Source organism: Hyperolius riggenbachi, chromosome 1, assembly GCF_040937935.1.
Source record: "Hyperolius riggenbachi isolate aHypRig1 chromosome 1, aHypRig1.pri, whole genome shotgun sequence".
NCBI lineage: Eukaryota > Metazoa > Chordata > Amphibia > Anura > Hyperoliidae > Hyperolius > Hyperolius riggenbachi.
The window spans coordinates 381,309,976-381,327,549 of record NC_090646.1 but is presented as its reverse complement, the minus strand read 5'-3'; the positions used below and the strand labels follow the sequence as shown (position 1 = coordinate 381,327,549).

Genomic DNA, 17,574 nt, shown 5'->3' with positions numbered 1-17,574 from the left:
TAAAGGTTTCTACTTGGTGACAATGTATGTTGTTTTAATGGCTTCACCCAAGACTTGTTCTACAGTAATCTAGAATATGGACATTACAATTTGAACCCCACTGGAGGACTTCTAGTGATGTTGAAAAGGTGCCAGCTTTTTTAAGAAGGTCATCATAATTGTGAATTTGAAATTTAATATTGATGAATTCAAGTCAAGTGCATATGTAACCACTTCATTTGTAGCCATTGTTTTCTTAAAATGCAACTTTTTTAAAAAAAAAAACTGTAGAATATAAATCACTTATGGATCCAGGATTTTGAAGTTTAATGTTAACACCTTTCAATTTCACTGTTCAGCCAGCTATAATTTTCTAAACATGCCAAAAGATTCCTTGCAATCATGGCAACAGTCCACTTGTTCCATTTAGAGGGAGTATTCCCGACTAGAAAGATATATGAATGTAACATTTCTATTCACCACTCAAGTGTAGACACGCCTAATAATCACTTGTACACCTGTGCAGCCAACAGATATCCTTCTCAGCAGATGTCACAGTGAGTGATATAGGGAGGTGCGTTATGCAGTCCCCCATCAGGTCCACCTATCCTGCTGGAATTGCATTGGTTGTTCACTGTACAGGAGACAGACCCATAGGGTGGAGTACTCAGGTGTACTTCTTTCTGGATATAGGCGGGGTCCTTGTACAGACCCACAGCTCCCTATCAGGTCCTGTGCTTGTTTTACTACTGTGTGATTGGCTGCTATCCCAGTGGAGTATTTTGAATGGTCCATGTGACCTTTGTGTGAGAGTATATGTTGTGTTGTTGTGACATTGTGGTATGAGAGCCAGTGCAGCTTGATAAAGGAGATACAACTCAGAAACAACATCTGTTGCTGATGGCTTATCCTCTCATCACTGCCTAAATAAAAGAGCATTTTTACATTCACTTAGTTATGTTTGCTAAAACCTTTGCAATGTGCATTTCTCATGGAGGCAATCGTTTTTAGTTAAAGTGGTGTTTTAGTAACATAACACCCTCTTTATGTTTCTGATTTTTTTTTAAATTTTATTTAAAAACTAGCTGATTGCCCGGCGTTGCCCGGGTATGTATTTGGCTGGTGTTGGCTCCGCATACTTTTTCTAACCCTAACACACAATTACTCAATGACCAAGTTTGTGAGCTTTGTGGTCTTTGGTATCAATAATTTGCACTGAAATGAAAAAAAATCTGATTTGGCTGTTTGTGGCTCCACCCTCATTTCTGAATTTGAACCCCAGTCACCCAATAACCAACTGTACCAGGTTTGAGGCCTGTGCCATTAACAGTGCAAGAATGGCAGCAATTAAATATTCCCCTTGAAAAGCAATAGGTGAAGTTTGATTCACTTTTGTAGGCTCCACCCACTTTTCTGAATATTAATCCCAGTCACTCAGTGACCAACTGTGCAAAGTTTAAGAACCCTGCCATTATCAGGGTAAGAATGGATGCAGTGTACATTTTTCCAGTGAAATTTGTATTTGTCTCCACCCACTGATGACCCGGCGTTGCCCGGGTATGTATGCCCACTTTCTAACCCTAACGCACAAAACACACAATGACCAAGTTTGTGAGCTTTGGTGTCCTTGGCATCAATAATTTGTATATTCCAATAGAAATTAAACAAATCAGATTGGCTGTTTGTGGCTTCACCCCCTCTCCAGCATTTGAACCCCAGCCACCCAATGACCAACTGTAGCAGTTTTGAGGCATCTGCTATGAACAGTGTAAAAATAACAGCAATTTAAATATTCCACTTGAAAATCAACAGGTGAATTTTGATTGGCTATTATAGGCTCCACCCACTTCCCTGAATATTATTCTGGGCAAAGTATGGGAACCCTGCCATAAACAGTGTAAGAATGGCTGCAGTTTACATTTTCCCAGTGAAATTTTTTTTGGCTCCGCCCACTGTTTGTAACCTTGACACACAGTCACTCAATGACCAAGTTTGTGAATTTTCAAGTCCGTGGCATCAATAATTTGTATTTTCCCATGAAATGAAACAAATATGATTCACTGTTTGTGGCTCTGTCCCCTTTTCTGAATTTGAACCCCAGTGACCCAATTACCAACTGTACCAGGTTTGAGGCTTGTGCCATTAACATTGCAAGAATGGCAGCAGTTTGAATATTCTCCTTGAAAAGCGACATGTGATTTTTGATTGTCATTTTAGGCTCCACCCACTTTTCTGAATATTAATCTCAGTCACCCAGTAACCAGCTGCGCACAGTTTGAGAACCCTGCCATTAACAGTGAAGAAAGGCTGCAGTTTACAATTTCCCAGAAAAATCTGTTTTTAACTCCACCCACTTTTTGTAACCTTGACACACACTACTCAATGACCAAGTTTGTGAGCTTTTAACCACTTCCCGACCGCCTAACGCACAGAGGCGGCCGGGAAGTGGAGCCCTTAAGGACCGGCTCACCCACAGAGGCGGCGGTCCATTTAAGGGCATGGGCGGAGCGATCGCGTCATCAGTGACGCGATCCTCCGCCGGCGCCTGTCACCGCTCGCCCGCCGCAACATCCCACCGGCTATACGGAAGCGCCGGCGGGATGTTAACCCCGCGATCGCCGCATACAAAGTGTATAATGCACTTTGTAATGTTTACAAAGTGTATTATACAGGCTGCCTCTTGCCCTGGTGGTCCCAGTGTCCGAGGGACCACCAGGGCAGGCTGCAGCCACCCTAGTCTGCACCCAAGCACACTGATTTTTCCCCCCTCTGCCCCAGATCGCCCACAGCACCCCTCAGACCCCCCCCTGCCCACCCCCCAGACCCCTGTTTGCACCCAATCACCTCCCTAATCACCCATCAATCACTCCCTGTCACTATCTGTCAACGCTATTTTTTTTATCTCCCCCCCCTGCCCACTGCCCCCTCCTGATCACCCCCCCACCCCTCAGATTCTCCCCAGACCCCCCCCCCAGACCCCCCCCCCTGTGTACTGTATGCATCTATCCCCCCTGATCACCTGTCAATCACCTGTCAATCACCTGTCAATCACCCAACAATCACCCCCTGTCACTGCCACCCATCAATCAGCCCCTAACCTGCCCCTTGCGGGCAATCTGATCATCCACCCACACCAATAGATCGCCCGCAGATCCGACATCAGATCACCACCCAAACGCAGTATTTACATCTATTCTCTCCTCTAAACACCCACTAATTACCCATCAATCACCCATCAATCACCCCCTATCACCACCTGTCACTGTTACCCATCAGATCAGACCCTAATCTGCCCCTTGCGGGCACCCAATCACCCGCCTACACGCTCAGATTGCCCTCAGACCCCCCCTTATCAATTCACCAGTGCAATATTTACATCTGTTCTTCCCTGTAATAACCCACTGATCACCTGTCAATCACCTGTCAATCACCCATCAATCACCCCCTGTCACTGCCACCCATCAATCACCCCCTGTCACTGCCACCCATCAATCAGCCCCTAACCTGCCCCTTGCGGGCAATCTGATCACCCACCCACACCAATAGATCGCCCGCAGATCCGACATCAGATCACCACCCAAGCGCAGTGTTTACATCTATTCTCTCCTCTAAACACCCACTAATTACCCATCAATCACCCATCAATCACCCCCTATCACCACCTGTCACTGTTACCCATCAGATCAGACCCTAATCTGCCCCTTGCGGGCACCCAATCACCCGCCTACACGCTCAGATTGCCCTCAGACCCCCCCCTTATCAATTCGCCAGTGCAATATTTACATCTGTGCTTCCCTGTAATAACCCACTGATCACCTGTCAATCACCTGTCAATCACCCATCAATCACCCCCTGTCACTGCCACCCATCAATCACCCCCTGTCACTGCCACCCATCAATCAGCCCCTAACCTGCCCCTTGCGGGCAATCTGATCACCCACCCACACCAATAGATCGCCCGCAGATCCGACATCAGATCACCACCCAAGCGCAGTGTTTACATCTATTTTCTCCTCTAAACACCCACTAATTACCCATCAATCACCCATCAATCACCCCCTATCACCACCTGTCACTGTTACCCATCAGATCAGACCCTAATCTGCCCCTTGCGGGCACCCAATCACCCGCCTACACGCTCAGATTGCCCTCAGACTCCCCCCTTATCAATTCGCCAGTGCATTAGTTACATCTGTTCTTCCCTGTAATAACCCACTGATCACCTGTCAATCACCTGTCAATCACCCATCAATCACCCCCTGTCACTGCCACCCATCAATCACCCCCTGGCACCGCCACCCATCAATCACCCCCTGTCACTGCCACTCATCAATCAGCCCCTAACCTGCCCCTTGCGGGCAATCTGATCACCCACCCACACCAATAGTTCGCCCGCAGATCCGACGTCAGATCACCTCCCAAGGGCAGTGTTTATATCTGTTCTCTACCCTAAACACCCACTAATTACCCATCAATCACCCCCTGTCACTGCTACCTATCAGATTAGACCCCTATCTGCCCCTAGGGCACTCAATCACCCACCCACACCCTCAGAATGCCCTCAGGCCCCAGCCCTGATCACCTCGCCAGTGCATTGCTTGCATCTATTCCCCCCTCTAATCACACCTTGAGACACCCATCAATCACCTCCTGTCACCCCCTAGCACACCTACCCATCAGATCAGGCCCTAATTTGCCCCGTGTGGGCTCCTGATCACTCGGCCAAACCCTCAGACCCCCTTCCGATCACCTCCCCAGTGCATTGATTGCATCTATTTTCCCCTCTAACCACCCCCTGAGACACCCATCAATCACCTCCTGTCACCCCCCTAGCACTCCTATCCATCAGATCAGGCCCAATACAACCTGTCATCTAAAAGGCCACCCTGCATATGACCGGTTCCACAAAATTCGACCCCTCATAGACCACCTGTCATCAAAATTTGCAGATGCTTATACCCCTGAACAGTCATTTTGAGACATTTGGTTTCCAGACTACTCACGGTTTTGGGCCCGTAAAATGCCAGGGCGGTATAGGAACCCCAGAAACGGACCCCATTTTAGAAAAAAGACACCCCAATGTATTCTGTTAGGTGTATGACGAGTTCATAGAAGATTTTATTTTTTTGTCAAAAGTTAGCGGAAATTGATTTTTGTTTTTTTTTCACAAAGTGTCATTTTTCACTAACTTGTGACAAAAAATAAAATCTTCTATGAACTCGCCATACACCTAACGGAATACCTTGGGGTGTCTTCTTTCTAAAATGGGGTCACTTGTGGGGTTCCTATACTGCCCTGGCATTTTAGGGGCCCTAAACCGTGAGGAGTAATCTAGAAAACAAATGCCTCAAAATGACCTGTGATTAGGACATTGGGCCCCTTAGCGCACCTAGGCTGCAAAAAAGTGTCACACATGTGGTATCGCCGTACTCAGGAGAAGTAGTATAATGTGTTTGGGGGTGTATTTTTACACATACCCATGCTGGGTGGGAGAAATCTCTCTGTAAATGGACAATTGTGTGTAAAAAAAATCAAACAATTGTCATTTACAGAGGTATTTCTCCCACCCAGCATGGGTATGTGTAAAAATACACCCCAAAACACATTATACTACATCTCCCGAGTACGGCGATACCACATGATTGGCACTTTTTTGCAGCCTAACTGCGCTAAGGGGCCCAAAGTCCAATGAGTACCTTTAGGATTTCACAGGTCATTTTTGTTTCAAGACTACTCCTCACGGTTTAGGGCCCCTAAAATGCCAGGGCAGTATAGGAACCCCACAAATGACCCCATTCTAGAAAGAAGACACCCAAACGTATTCCGTTAGGAGTTTGGTGAGTTCATAGAAGATTTTATTTTTTGTCACAAGTTAGCGGAAAATGACACTTTGTGAAAAAAAAACAATTAAAATCAATTTCCGCTAACTTGTGACAAAAAAATAAAAACTTCTATGAACTCACCATACTCCTAACGGAATACCTTGGGGTGTCTTCTTTCTAAAATGGGGTCATTAGTGGGGTTCCTATACTGCCCTGGCATTTTAGGGGCCCCAAACCGTGAGGAGTAGTCTTGAAACAAAAATGACCTGTGAAATCCTAAAGGTACTCATTGGACTTTGGGCCATTTAGCGCAGTTAGGGTGCAAAAAAGTGCCACACATGTGGTATCGCCGTATTCGGGAGAAGTAGTACAATGTGTTTTGGGGTGTATTTTTACACATACCCATGCTGGGTGGGAGAAATACCGCTGTAAATGGACAATTGTGTGTAAAAAAATCAAAAGATTGTCATTTACAGAGGTGTTTCTCCCACCCAGCATGGGTATGTGTAAAAATACACCCCAAAACACATTGTACTACTTCTCCCGAGTACGGCGATACCACATGTGTGGCACTTTTTTGCACCCTAACTGCGCTAAAGGGCCCAAAGTCCAATGAGTACCTTTAGGATTTCACAGGTCATTTTTGTTTCAAGACTACTCCTCACGGTTTAGGGCCCCTAAAATGCCAGGGCAGTATAGGAACCCCACAAATGACCCCATTTTAGAAAGAAGACACCCCAAGGTATTCCGTTAGTAGTATGGCAAGTTCATAGAAGATTTTATTTTTTGTCACAAGTTAGCGGAAATTGATTTTAATTGTGTTCTTTCACAAAGTGTCATTTTCCGCTAACTTGTGACAAAAAATAAAATCTTCTATGAACTCACCATACTACTAACGGAATACCTTGGGTGTCTTCTTTCTAAAATGGGGTCATTTGTGGGGTTCCTATACTGCCCTGGCATTTTAGGGGCCCTAAACCGTGAGGAGTAGTCTTGAAACGAAATTTCTCAAAATGACCTGTGAAATCCTAAAGGTACTCATTGGACTTTGGGCCCTTTAGCGCAGTTAGGGTGCAAAAAAGTGCCACACATGTGGTATCACCGTACTCAGGAGAAGTAGTATAATGTGTTTTGGGGTGTATTTTTACACATACCCATGCTGAGTGGGAGAAAGATCTCTGTAAATGGACAATTGTGTGTAAAAAAATTAACAAATTGTCATTTACAGAGATATTTCTCCCACCCAGCATGGGTATGTGTAAAAATACACCCCAAAACACATTATACTACTTCTCCTGAGTACGGCAATACCACATGTGTGGCACTTTTTTGCAGCCTAACTGCGCTAAGGGGTTCAAAGTCCAATGAGCACCTTTAGGCTTTACAGGGGTGCTTACAATTTAGCACCCCCCAAAATGTCAGGACAGTAAACACACCCCACAAATGACCCCATTTTGGAAAGTAGACCCTTCAAGGTATTCAGAGAGGGGCATGATGAGTCCGTGGCAGATTTCATTTTTTTTTCGCAAGTTAGAAGAAATGGAAACTTTTTTTTTTTTTTGGTCACAAAGTGTAATTTTCCGCTTACTTGTGACAAAAAATAATATCTTCTTTGAACTCACTATGCCTCTCAGTGAATACTTTGGGATGTCTTCTTTCCAAAATGGGGTCATTTGGGGGGTATTTATACTATCCTGGAATTCTAGCCCCTCATGAAACATGACAGGGGGTCAGAAAAGTCATAGATGCTTGAAAATGGAAAAATTCACTTTTTGCACCATAGTTTGTAAACGCTATAACTTTTACCCAAACCAATAAATATACACTGAATGGGTTTTTTTTTTATCAAAAACATGTTTGTCCACATTTTTCGTGCTGCATGTATACAGAAATTTTACTTTATTTGAAAACTGTCAGCACAGAAAGTTAAAAAAATCATTTTTTTGCCAAAATTCATGTCTTTTTTGATGAATATAATAAAAAGTAAAAATCGCAGGAGCAATCAAATAGCACCAAAAGAAAGCTTTATTAGTGACAAGAAAAGGAGCCAAAATTCATTTAGGTGGTAGGTTGTATGAGCGAGCAATAAACCGTGAAAGCTGCAGTGGTCTGAATGGAAAAAAAGTGGCCGGTCCTTAAGGGGTAGAAAGCCCTAGGTCCTCAAGTGGTTAAGTTCCTGGCATCAAAATTGTGTGACTGGAAGCAATTTATCCAGCAAAGAAATCTGGCTATTTGTGGCTCGACCCCTTTACTGAATTTGAACCCCAGACACTTAACGACTGAGCAGGTTTGAGGCCTTTGCCATTAAAAGTGTAAGAATGGCTGCAGTTTCAATATTCCTCTTGAAAATCAATAGGTGAATTTTGATTGGCTCTTGTAGGCTCCACCTACTTTTCCAAATATTAATCTTAGTCACCCAGTGACCAACTGTGCAAAGTTTGAGAACCCTGCGAATAAGAGTGTAAGAAAAGCTGCAGTTTACATTTTCCCATGAAAAAAAGTTAGTTGTTTTTGACTCCGCCCACTATTTGTAATCTTGACATCCAGTCACTCAATGACCAATTTTACGAGATTTGGTGTCCTTGGCATCAATAAGTGATTGGCTGTTTTTGGCCGGCTCCCTTCAGAATTTAAACCCCAGTCTCCCAGTGACTGACTGTAGCAGATTTAAGGCCTCTGCCATTAAGAGTGTAAGAATGGCAGCAATGTAAATATTCCTCTTGAAAATCAAAAGGTGAATTTTGATTGGCTGCTATAGGCTGAACCCAATTTCCTGAATATTAGTCCCAGTCATCCAGTGATCAACTGTGTCACCCACCCACCCAGTTTGAGAACACTGCCAATAACAGAATGGCTGAAATCAATCTAACAAATCTGATTGGCTGTTTGTGGCTCCACCCCTTTAAAGAATTAGGACCCTAGTCACCCAATGACTGACTGTATCAGGTTTGAGGCCTCTGCCATTAACAGTGTAAGAATGGTAGCAATGTGAATATTCCCCTTGAAAATCAATAGGTGCATTTTGATTGGCTGTTGTAGGCTCCACCCACATTTCTGAATATTTATCCCAGTCACCCAGTGGCCAATTGTGTAAAGTTTGGGAATCCTGCCATGTTAAAAATTTAGTTGTTGGCACCGCCCACTTTTTCTGACCTTGACATACAGTCACTCAATTATCAAGTTTATCAGCTTTGGGATCCTTGGTATCAATACTTTGTATATTCCCTTTGAAAAATTAACAAATCTGGCTGTTTGTGGCTCTGCCCCCTTTCTGAATTTGAACCCCAGTCATCCAGTGACCAATTGTACCAGGTTTGAGGCATCTGCTATTAACAGTATTAACAGTATAAGAGAATGGTAGCAGCTTAAATGTTCCCTTTGAAAATCAAAAGGTGAATTTTTATTGGCTGCTGTAGGCTCCACCCCCTTCCAAAATCTTAATCTCGTTCACCCAGTGACCAACTGTGCAAAGTTTGAGAACCCTGCCATTAACGGTGTAAGAATGGCTGCAGTTTATTTTTTTCCCAGTAAAAGTTGTTTTTGGCTCCTCCCACTTTTTGTAACCTTGACACACAGACACTCAATGACCAAGTTTGTGAGCGTTCAGGTTCCTGGCATCAAAAATGTGTGAATGGAGGCAGTTTATGCACCAAGGAAATCTGTTTGGCTGTTTTTGGCCCCGCCCCTTTAGTGAATTTGAACCCCAGTCAACCAATGACCGACTGTAGCAAGTTTGAAGCCTCTGCCATTAAGTGTAAGAATAGCAGCAGTTTAAATATTCCACTTGAAAATAAATATGTGAATTTTGATTGGCTGTTGTAGGCTCCACCCACTTTCTTGAATCATAATCGCATTCACCCAGTGACCAACTGTGGCAAGTTTGAGAACCCTGTAACTAGAAAAATACCAGCACACCAATTTTGCTTAGTGAATATATATATTGACAAAGGCAAAAATACATACAGCATTAGCAGAAAAAGTTGAAGCACACAGCATAGCAGTTAAACTGGAATGACTGAAACCTTATGCAATCCAGTGAGAGCACAAAACAGACGCAGGAAACATATGTACAAAGTTTAGGTTGCTAGACAAGTAGCAGCAAGTGATGTGTATAATATAGTATTTGAACAAATGGCTAACAATCCAAAATGTACACACAGTTAACTGCACAGAAAATCACCCTGCATAGATTACAATGAGAAAAAAGCATCAGAGTTCAAAAAGAGCAAGTAGAGCTACAGGGATGCAGGGGATGCCAAAAAACAAAAAGTGCTCAGAGATCCATTTACCCTGACAGCGCTGTTTCGGAGTGAATACTCCTTCCTCAGAGGGTAGCCAGGTACTGCTGCAGTGAGTGCTGAGCTGTTGGGTGCTTGAACGCACCTTATATACTGCTTCCTATGCCTAATGTGAGCCACCTGGACACCGGGGCCGGCCCTCTGGCATCAATGATGATACGAGGCATGCGTCTCGGCATCACGATGTCACTTCCGGTTCCGGCTGGCATCACATAGTGAGGCAGGCCAACCAGGCAGCCAAAAGGCCACTCCCAAGATGGCCGCCGCACATGTGCAGTGATGCCTGCCGACCAGGAAACAGAAGCTAAGCTAGTGACACAAACAAAAGTACACAAAGTGGAGATTCTTGAGCAAATTCAGTGTCCAATAGCAGTGTCCAGGTGGTTGATAAGATGAAAGCCTAAAACAAAACAAAAATAAGGGAAATTAGTGTGCAGCAGAAATTCTTAAAGGGACATACCCTAATGTTAAAAAGTACTTAAAATTACGCTGGATGCAATACTACACCACAGGGAAAGACAACAGGACTGCGACAGCAAAGTATGCCAGATAATTAACGAAGAAATGGAGACAAATCCACATCCTCATTCATACCATGAGGTGCAATGGAATCTAATTTGTACATCCAGTACAGCTCCCTCTGTAGGAGCTTCTGTTCCAAGTCCCCGCCACGATGCGGGGGTGTAACCACCTCAATCACCCTAAAACGCAGCTGGGACACATTGTGCCCTGCTGTTATGAAGTGCCTAGCAACAGGAGACTCCATCTCACCCCCCCGTATATTGCTCCGGTGCTCACTAATTCTCGAGCGAATCTCACGGGTTGTTTGGCCTACGTACAGCAGGCCACAAGGGCAAATCAGGCAGTACACCACATTTTTTGTGGAACAACTAGCAAAGCATCTAAGCGGGAAACGTTTACCCGAGCGTGGGTGTGGGAGAGAGGCGCCTCTCTGGACGAATCCACACTGTGTACAATGCCCACAAGGAAACATACCCAAAGGGGGAGGCCGATTGGAAAGCCAATTACCTCTTTCTGCTGGTGGTATGGTACTCCTGGCATGTACGAGGGCGTCTCGTAGATTATTGGAACGTTTAAACGCGCAGACTGGTTGTTCCCGGAAAGCGGTGGGTAATGTGGGGTCACTGCCGAGGATGTGCCAGTGTTTCCTGACTATTTTCTGTGCCTGTAAAGAAAGGGGGGAATAGGTTAATACCATTGGAAGTCGAGATGTGTCCTGTCGGGGATTAAATTGCAGAAGAGATGACCTGTCCCTCTTTGCTGCTCTTTGCAAGGCTCTGTCCAGATGCACTGGATCATAACCACGCTCCAAGAAGTGCTCGTACATGGTGCCTGCCTCCTTATAAAAGGATGAGTCATCAGAAGATATCCTTCTGAGGCGCAAGAACTGCCCATAAGGAAGGCCTTTCTTGAGCCTCTGAGGATGATAGCTTCTGGCTGACAGGTAGGTATTCCTGTCGGTGGGTTTGCGATACGGCGAAGTCTGTAACACCCCATCTTGACTTTTGACGAGTACGTCCAAAAAGTGTACATCAGTCCGACTATGCTCGAGAGTAAACGAGATGGTCGGGAAAAACCCGTCCAGATCGTTTTTAAACTGGAGCAATGAATCCTCTGTGCCAGACCAGATGAAAAAGATGTCATCTATGTACCTAAGCCAGCAGAGTGCATGGCCAAGGTACATAGGATGAGGGTACACGAACGATTGTTCAAACCAGTCCATGAATAGATTTGCGTAGCTTGGCGCTACATTGCTACCCATGGCTGTCCCACGCTGCTGTTGGTAAAATACCTCCTCAAAGCAAAAGAAGTTCCTAGTCAGAACCATGCTGAGCAGTTCCAGGAGGAACTCGGAGAGGGGTGGACTCAAATCCATTTTAATAAACGTGTTGCGAATGACAGCAATGCCCTCTGCATGCGGAATAGAGGTGTAAAGGCTTACCACATCCATAGTGCATAGAAAGATGGGGGAATTGAAAGTTCCAAAACCGGAGATCTTGGAGAGAAAGTCAGTGGTGTCCAGTAGGAAGGAGCGCATACCTGATACCCTAGGGCGGAGAACCTGATCAAGAAAAACAGCCAATGATTGAAAGACAGACCCGGTGCCCGCCACTATAGGTCTCCCGGGGGGATTCACCAGGGATTTGTGAATTTTAGGAAGTACGTAAAAAAGAGGTGTAAGTGGAAAAGGAGTGATCAAAAAGTCATGAATGCGTTTAGAAATGATGCCAGCCTCGAGAGCGGAAGACAACAGTGTGTCCACGTCCCTTTTGATAGTCATTGTGGGGTTTCCTGTAAGTTTAATATAGACGTCAGTATCATTCAATTGTCTCAAAACCTCCCGTCTGTAGTCAAGTCGATTCATGATCACCGTGGCGCCCCCCTTGTCAGCAGGCTTCACAACCAACTCAGGATCATCACATAGGGATCTGAGTGCTGTATGTTCCTCGACTGTGAGATTAGGGTGTGATTGGCCGCGATTACTGCCGACAAGGCGGACGTCACGCTTGACCATAGCTATAAATGTCTCCACCGCATGTGAGGTATTGGGTGGTAGCCACTTACTTTTGGCCCGGCACATGGTCAAGTTGACCTCGGGTGGGAAAAGGTTGGAGTCTGAGGAGGGTGTAGAGGTAGTCGATCGTCCAGAAAAGAAAGCCTTCAACCTAAGGGTCCTGAAAAAGTTAAAGAGATCACAGTCAAGTTCCAAGGAGCTGCCAGAATGTGTGGGTACGAAGCTCAAGCCTCGTCTAAGTACCTGTAATTCGGTATCTGTAAGTGTCCTGGATGATAAATTGACTACTAAGTCCTCGTTTGCGTTTTGCTGCGTGTGGCCCTGGGGTCGATTTTCACGCTTCCTGCCCCTCCTCGTCCTCTTCCTCTTCCTCTTTTGGATTGTTGTTGGCCTAAAAAATCAGTGGAGCCTGAGGAGCCCTCACCTGAACTCTCTGACTGGGGGTTACTGGGAGTCTGATAAGGCCGTCTCCTGGGACGTCGCTCTGGGCGCCAAGAATATACTCGATCCTCCTGATAATCGAGCGTGTCCCTACGAAACTTGTCTAACTTCTTTGTCAAAACCTCCTGTTTGTAACTCGAAAGGTATGAGTCGTTGAATTCAATATACACCTCAAAATCGTCCTTACTGAGAATTGCCTTAAGCTTGTCTCGTAAGGTGAGTGCCAGAGATTCCAATCTGGTAATCTCTGTTTGGATACCCCTGATGGTCAGGGTGATCAAATCTAAGCTGCACTTGTTGAGTATGCGAAACCAGTCCTCACAATAAGTTTTACTGTTCCTGCAGAAAGTGGGCCTAATATTGAGGCGTAAGCCTCTAGGGATCCGCTTAGCCCTAAGGTACTCAACTAATGTATCAGAGTGGAGTTTATAGTCCACTACTCTCTTCTCCAGATCTTCGTATTGCTTTTTAAGGTATGATGGATCTGTGGAGATATTACAGTGGGTATTGGCAAACTCTGTCACAGTGCTGTCTATCTCAGCCTGTGTGTAGGCTAGGGTTTCAGCTGAGCGATTGGCCAGACCACTCAGATCAGAAAAAGACATATCTTGCAGTAAGACGGTAGCAATGGGGTGCAAAAAACCTGAAACACAAAATCAGAGACAATATTAAATAAGAGGTTTGCACACCCTGAGCATAGTATGAAGCAGATCTGCTGGGTGCTTGGTACAGTAAGACAGACCCGTGGGGAGGTCCTAAATAACAATGTAACTAGAAAAATACCAGCACACCAATTTTGCTTAGTGAATATATATATTGACAAAGGCAAAAATACATACAGCATTAGCAGAAAAAGTTGAAGCACACAGCATAGCAGTTAAACTGGAATGACTGAAACCTTATGCAATCCAGTGAGAGCACAAAACAGACGCAGGAAACATATGTACAAAGTTTAGGTTGCTAGACAAGTAGCAGCAAGTGATGTGTATAATATAGTATTTGAACAAATGGCTAACAATCCAAAATGTACACACAGTTAACTGCACAGAAAATCACCCTGCATAGATTACAATGAGAAAAAAGCATCAGAGTTCAAAAAGAGCAAGTAGAGCTACAGGGATGCAGGGGATGCCAAAAAACAAAAAGTGCTCAGAGATCCATTTACCCTGACAGCGCTGTTTCGGAGTGAATACTCCTTCCTCAGAGGGTAGCCAGGTACTGCTGCAGTGAGTGCTGAGCTGTTGGGTGCTTGAACGCACCTTATATACTGCTTCCTATGCCTAATGTGAGCCACCTGGACACCGGGGCCGGCCCTCTGGCATCAATGATGATACGAGGCATGCGTCTCGGCATCACGATGTCACTTCCGGTTCCGGCTGGCATCACATAGTGAGGCAGGCCAACCAGGCAGCCAAAAGGCCACTCCCAAGATGGCCGCCGCACATGTGCAGTGATGCCTGCCGACCAGGAAACAGAAGCTAAGCTAACCCACCGACAGGAATACCTACCTGTCAGCCAGAAGCTATCATCCTCAGAGGCTCAAGAAAGGCCTTCCTTATGGGCAGTTCTTGCGCCTCAGAAGGATATCTTCTGATGACTCATCCTTTTATAAGGAGGCAGGCACCATGTACGAGCACTTCTTGGAGCGTGGTTATGATCCAGTGCATCTGGACAGAGCCTTGCAAAGAGCAGCAAAGAGGGACAGGTCATCTCTTCTGCAATTTAATCCCCGACAGGACACATCTCGACTTCCAATGGTATTAACCTATTCCCCCCTTTCTTTACAGGCACAGAAAATAGTCAGGAAACACTGGCACATCCTCGGCAGTGACCCCACATTACCCACCGCTTTCCGGGAACAACCAGTCTGCGCGTTTAAACGTTCCAATAATCTACGAGACGCCCTCGTACATGCCAGGAGTACCATACCACCAGCAGAAAGAGGTAATTGGCTTTCCAATCGGCCTCCCCCTTTGGGTATGTTTCCTTGTGGGCATTGTACACAGTGTGGATTCGTCCAGAGAGGCGCCTCTCTCCCACACCCACGCTCGGGTAAACGTTTCCCGCTTAGATGCTTTGCTAGTTGTTCCACAAAAAATGTGGTGTACTGCCTGATTTGCCCTTGTGGCCTGCTGTACGTAGGCCAAACAACCCGTGAGATTCGCTCGAGAATTAGTGAGCACCGGAGCAATATACGGGGGGGTGAGATGGAGTCTCCTGTTGCTAGGCACTTCATAACAGCAGGGCACAATGTGTCCCAGCTGCGTTTTAGGGTGATTGAGGTGGTTACACCCCCGCATCGTGGCGGGGACTTGGAACAGAAGCTCCTACAGAGGGAGCTGTACTGGATGTACAAATTAGATTCCATTGCACCTCATGGTATGAATGAGGATGTGGATTTGTCTCCATTTCTTCGTTAATTATCTGGCATACTTTGCTGTCGCAGTCCTGTTGTCTTTCCCTGTGGTGTAGTATTGCATCCAGCGTAATTTTAAGTACTTTTTAACATTAGGGTATGTCCCTTTAAGAATTTCTGCTGCACACTAATTTCCCTTATTTTTGTTTTGTTTTAGGCTTTCATCTTATCAACCACCTGGACACTGCTATTGGACACTGAATTTGCTCAAGAATCTCCACTTTGTGTACTTTTGTTTGTGTCACTAGCTTAGCTTCTGTTTCCTGGTCGGCAGGCATCACTGCACATGTGCGGCGGCCATCTTGGGAGTGGCCTTTTGGCTGCCTGGTTGGCCTGCCTCACTATGTGATGCCAGCCGGAACCGGAAGTGACATCGTGATGCCGAGACGCATGCCTCGTATCATCATTGATGCCAGAGGGCCGGCCCCGGTGTCCAGGTGGCTCACATTAGGCATAGGAAGCAGTATATAAGGTGCGTTCAAGCACCCAACAGCTCAGCACTCACTGCAGCAGTACCTGGCTACCCTCTGAGGAAGGAGTATTCACTCCGAAACAGCGCTGTCAGGGTAAATGGATCTCTGAGCACTTTTTGTTTTTTGGCATCCCCTGCATCCCTGTAGCTCTACTTGCTCTTTTTGAACTCTGATGCTTTTTTCTCATTGTAATCTATGCAGGGTGATTTTCTGTGCAGTTAACTGTGTGTACATTTTGGATTGTTAGCCATTTGTTCAAATACTATATTATACACATCACTTGCTGCTACTTGTCTAGCAACCTAAACTTTGTACATATGTTTCCTGCGTCTGTTTTGTGCTCTCACTGGATTGCATAAGGTTTCAGTCATTCCAGTTTAACTGCTATGCTGTGTGCTTCAACTTTTTCTGCTAATGCTGTATGTATTTTTGCCTTTGTCAATATATATATTCACTAAGCAAAATTGGTGTGCTGGTATTTTTCTAGTTACATTGTTATTTAGGACCTCCCCACGGGTCTGTCTTACTGTACCAAGCACCCAGCAGATCTGCTTCATACTATGCTCAGGGTGTGCAAACCTCTTATTTAATATTGTCTCTGATTTTGTGTTTCAGGTTTTTTGCACCCCATTGCTACCGTCTTACTGCAAGATATGTCTTTTTCTGATCTGAGTGGTCTGGCCAATCGCTCAGCTGAAACCCTAGCCTACACACAGGCTGAGATAGACAGCACTGTGACAGAGTTTGCCAATACCCACTGTAATATCTCCACAGATCCATCATACCTTAAAAAGCAATACGAAGATCTGGAGAAGAGAGTAGTGGACTATAAACTCCACTCTGATACATTAGTTGAGTACCTTAGGGCTAAGCGGATCCCTAGAGGCTTACGCCTCAATATTAGGCCCACTTTCTGCAGGAACAGTAAAACTTATTGTGAGGACTGGTTTCGCATACTCAACAAGTGCAGCTTAGATTTGATCACCCTGACCATCAGGGGTATCCAAACAGAGATTACCAGATTGGAATCTCTGGCACTCACCTTACGAGACAAGCTTAAGGCAATTCTCAGTAAGGACGATTTTGAGGTGTATATTGAATTCAACGACTCATACCTTTCGAGTTACAAACAGGAGGTTTTGACAAAGAAGTTAGACAAGTTTCGTAGGGACACGCTCGATTATCAGGAGGATCGAGTATATTCTTGGCGCCCAGAGCGACGTCCCAGGAGATGGCCTTATCAGACTCCCAGTAACCCCCAGTCAGAGAGTTCAGGTGAGGGCTCCTCAGGCTCCACTGATTTTTTTAGGCCAACAACAATCCAAAAGAGGAAGAGGACGAGGAGGGGCAGGAAGCGTGAAAATCGACCCCAGGGCCACACGCAGCAAAACGCAAACGAGGACTTAGTAGTCAATTTATCATCCAGGACACTTACAGATACCGAATTACAGGTACTTAGACGAGGCTTGAGCTTCGTACCCACACATTCTGGCAGCTCCTTGGAACTTGACTGTGATCTCTTTAACTTTTTCAGGACCCTTAGGTTGAAGGCTTTCTTTTCTGGACGATCGACTACCTCTACACCCTCCTCAGACTCCAACCTTTTCCC

The 17,574-nt window shown here is 45.3% G+C and overlaps 1 protein-coding gene across 1 annotated transcript; it reads right to left on the bottom strand.

Annotated features, from left to right (window-relative positions):
* Window positions 1–10,056: 10,056 nt before the first annotated feature.
* Window positions 10,057–12,084, bottom strand: LOC137551883 (uncharacterized). Its single transcript, XM_068271367.1, has 2 exons — window positions 11,129–12,084; window positions 10,057–10,499 (listed from the first exon to the last, which is right to left on the bottom strand). Exons 1-2 carry the CDS (start codon window positions 12,069–12,071, stop codon window positions 10,456–10,458), a joined length of 987 nt encoding a protein of 328 aa, XP_068127468.1. The 5' UTR covers window positions 12,072–12,084; the 3' UTR covers window positions 10,057–10,455.
* Between the last annotated feature and the right edge of the window lie 5,490 nt (window positions 12,085–17,574).

Bases quoted from the DNA above. Each gene is read 5' to 3' on its own strand.
- LOC137551883 (XM_068271367.1), bottom strand. From the start codon at position 12,071: ATGGATGTGGTAAGCCTTTACACCTCTATTCCGCATGCAGAGGGCATT. The intron at 10,500-11,128 runs GTAATTGGCTTT...GTTTTGTTTTAG, and splicing joins CATACCACCAGCAGAAAGAG to GCTTTCATCTTATCAACCAC.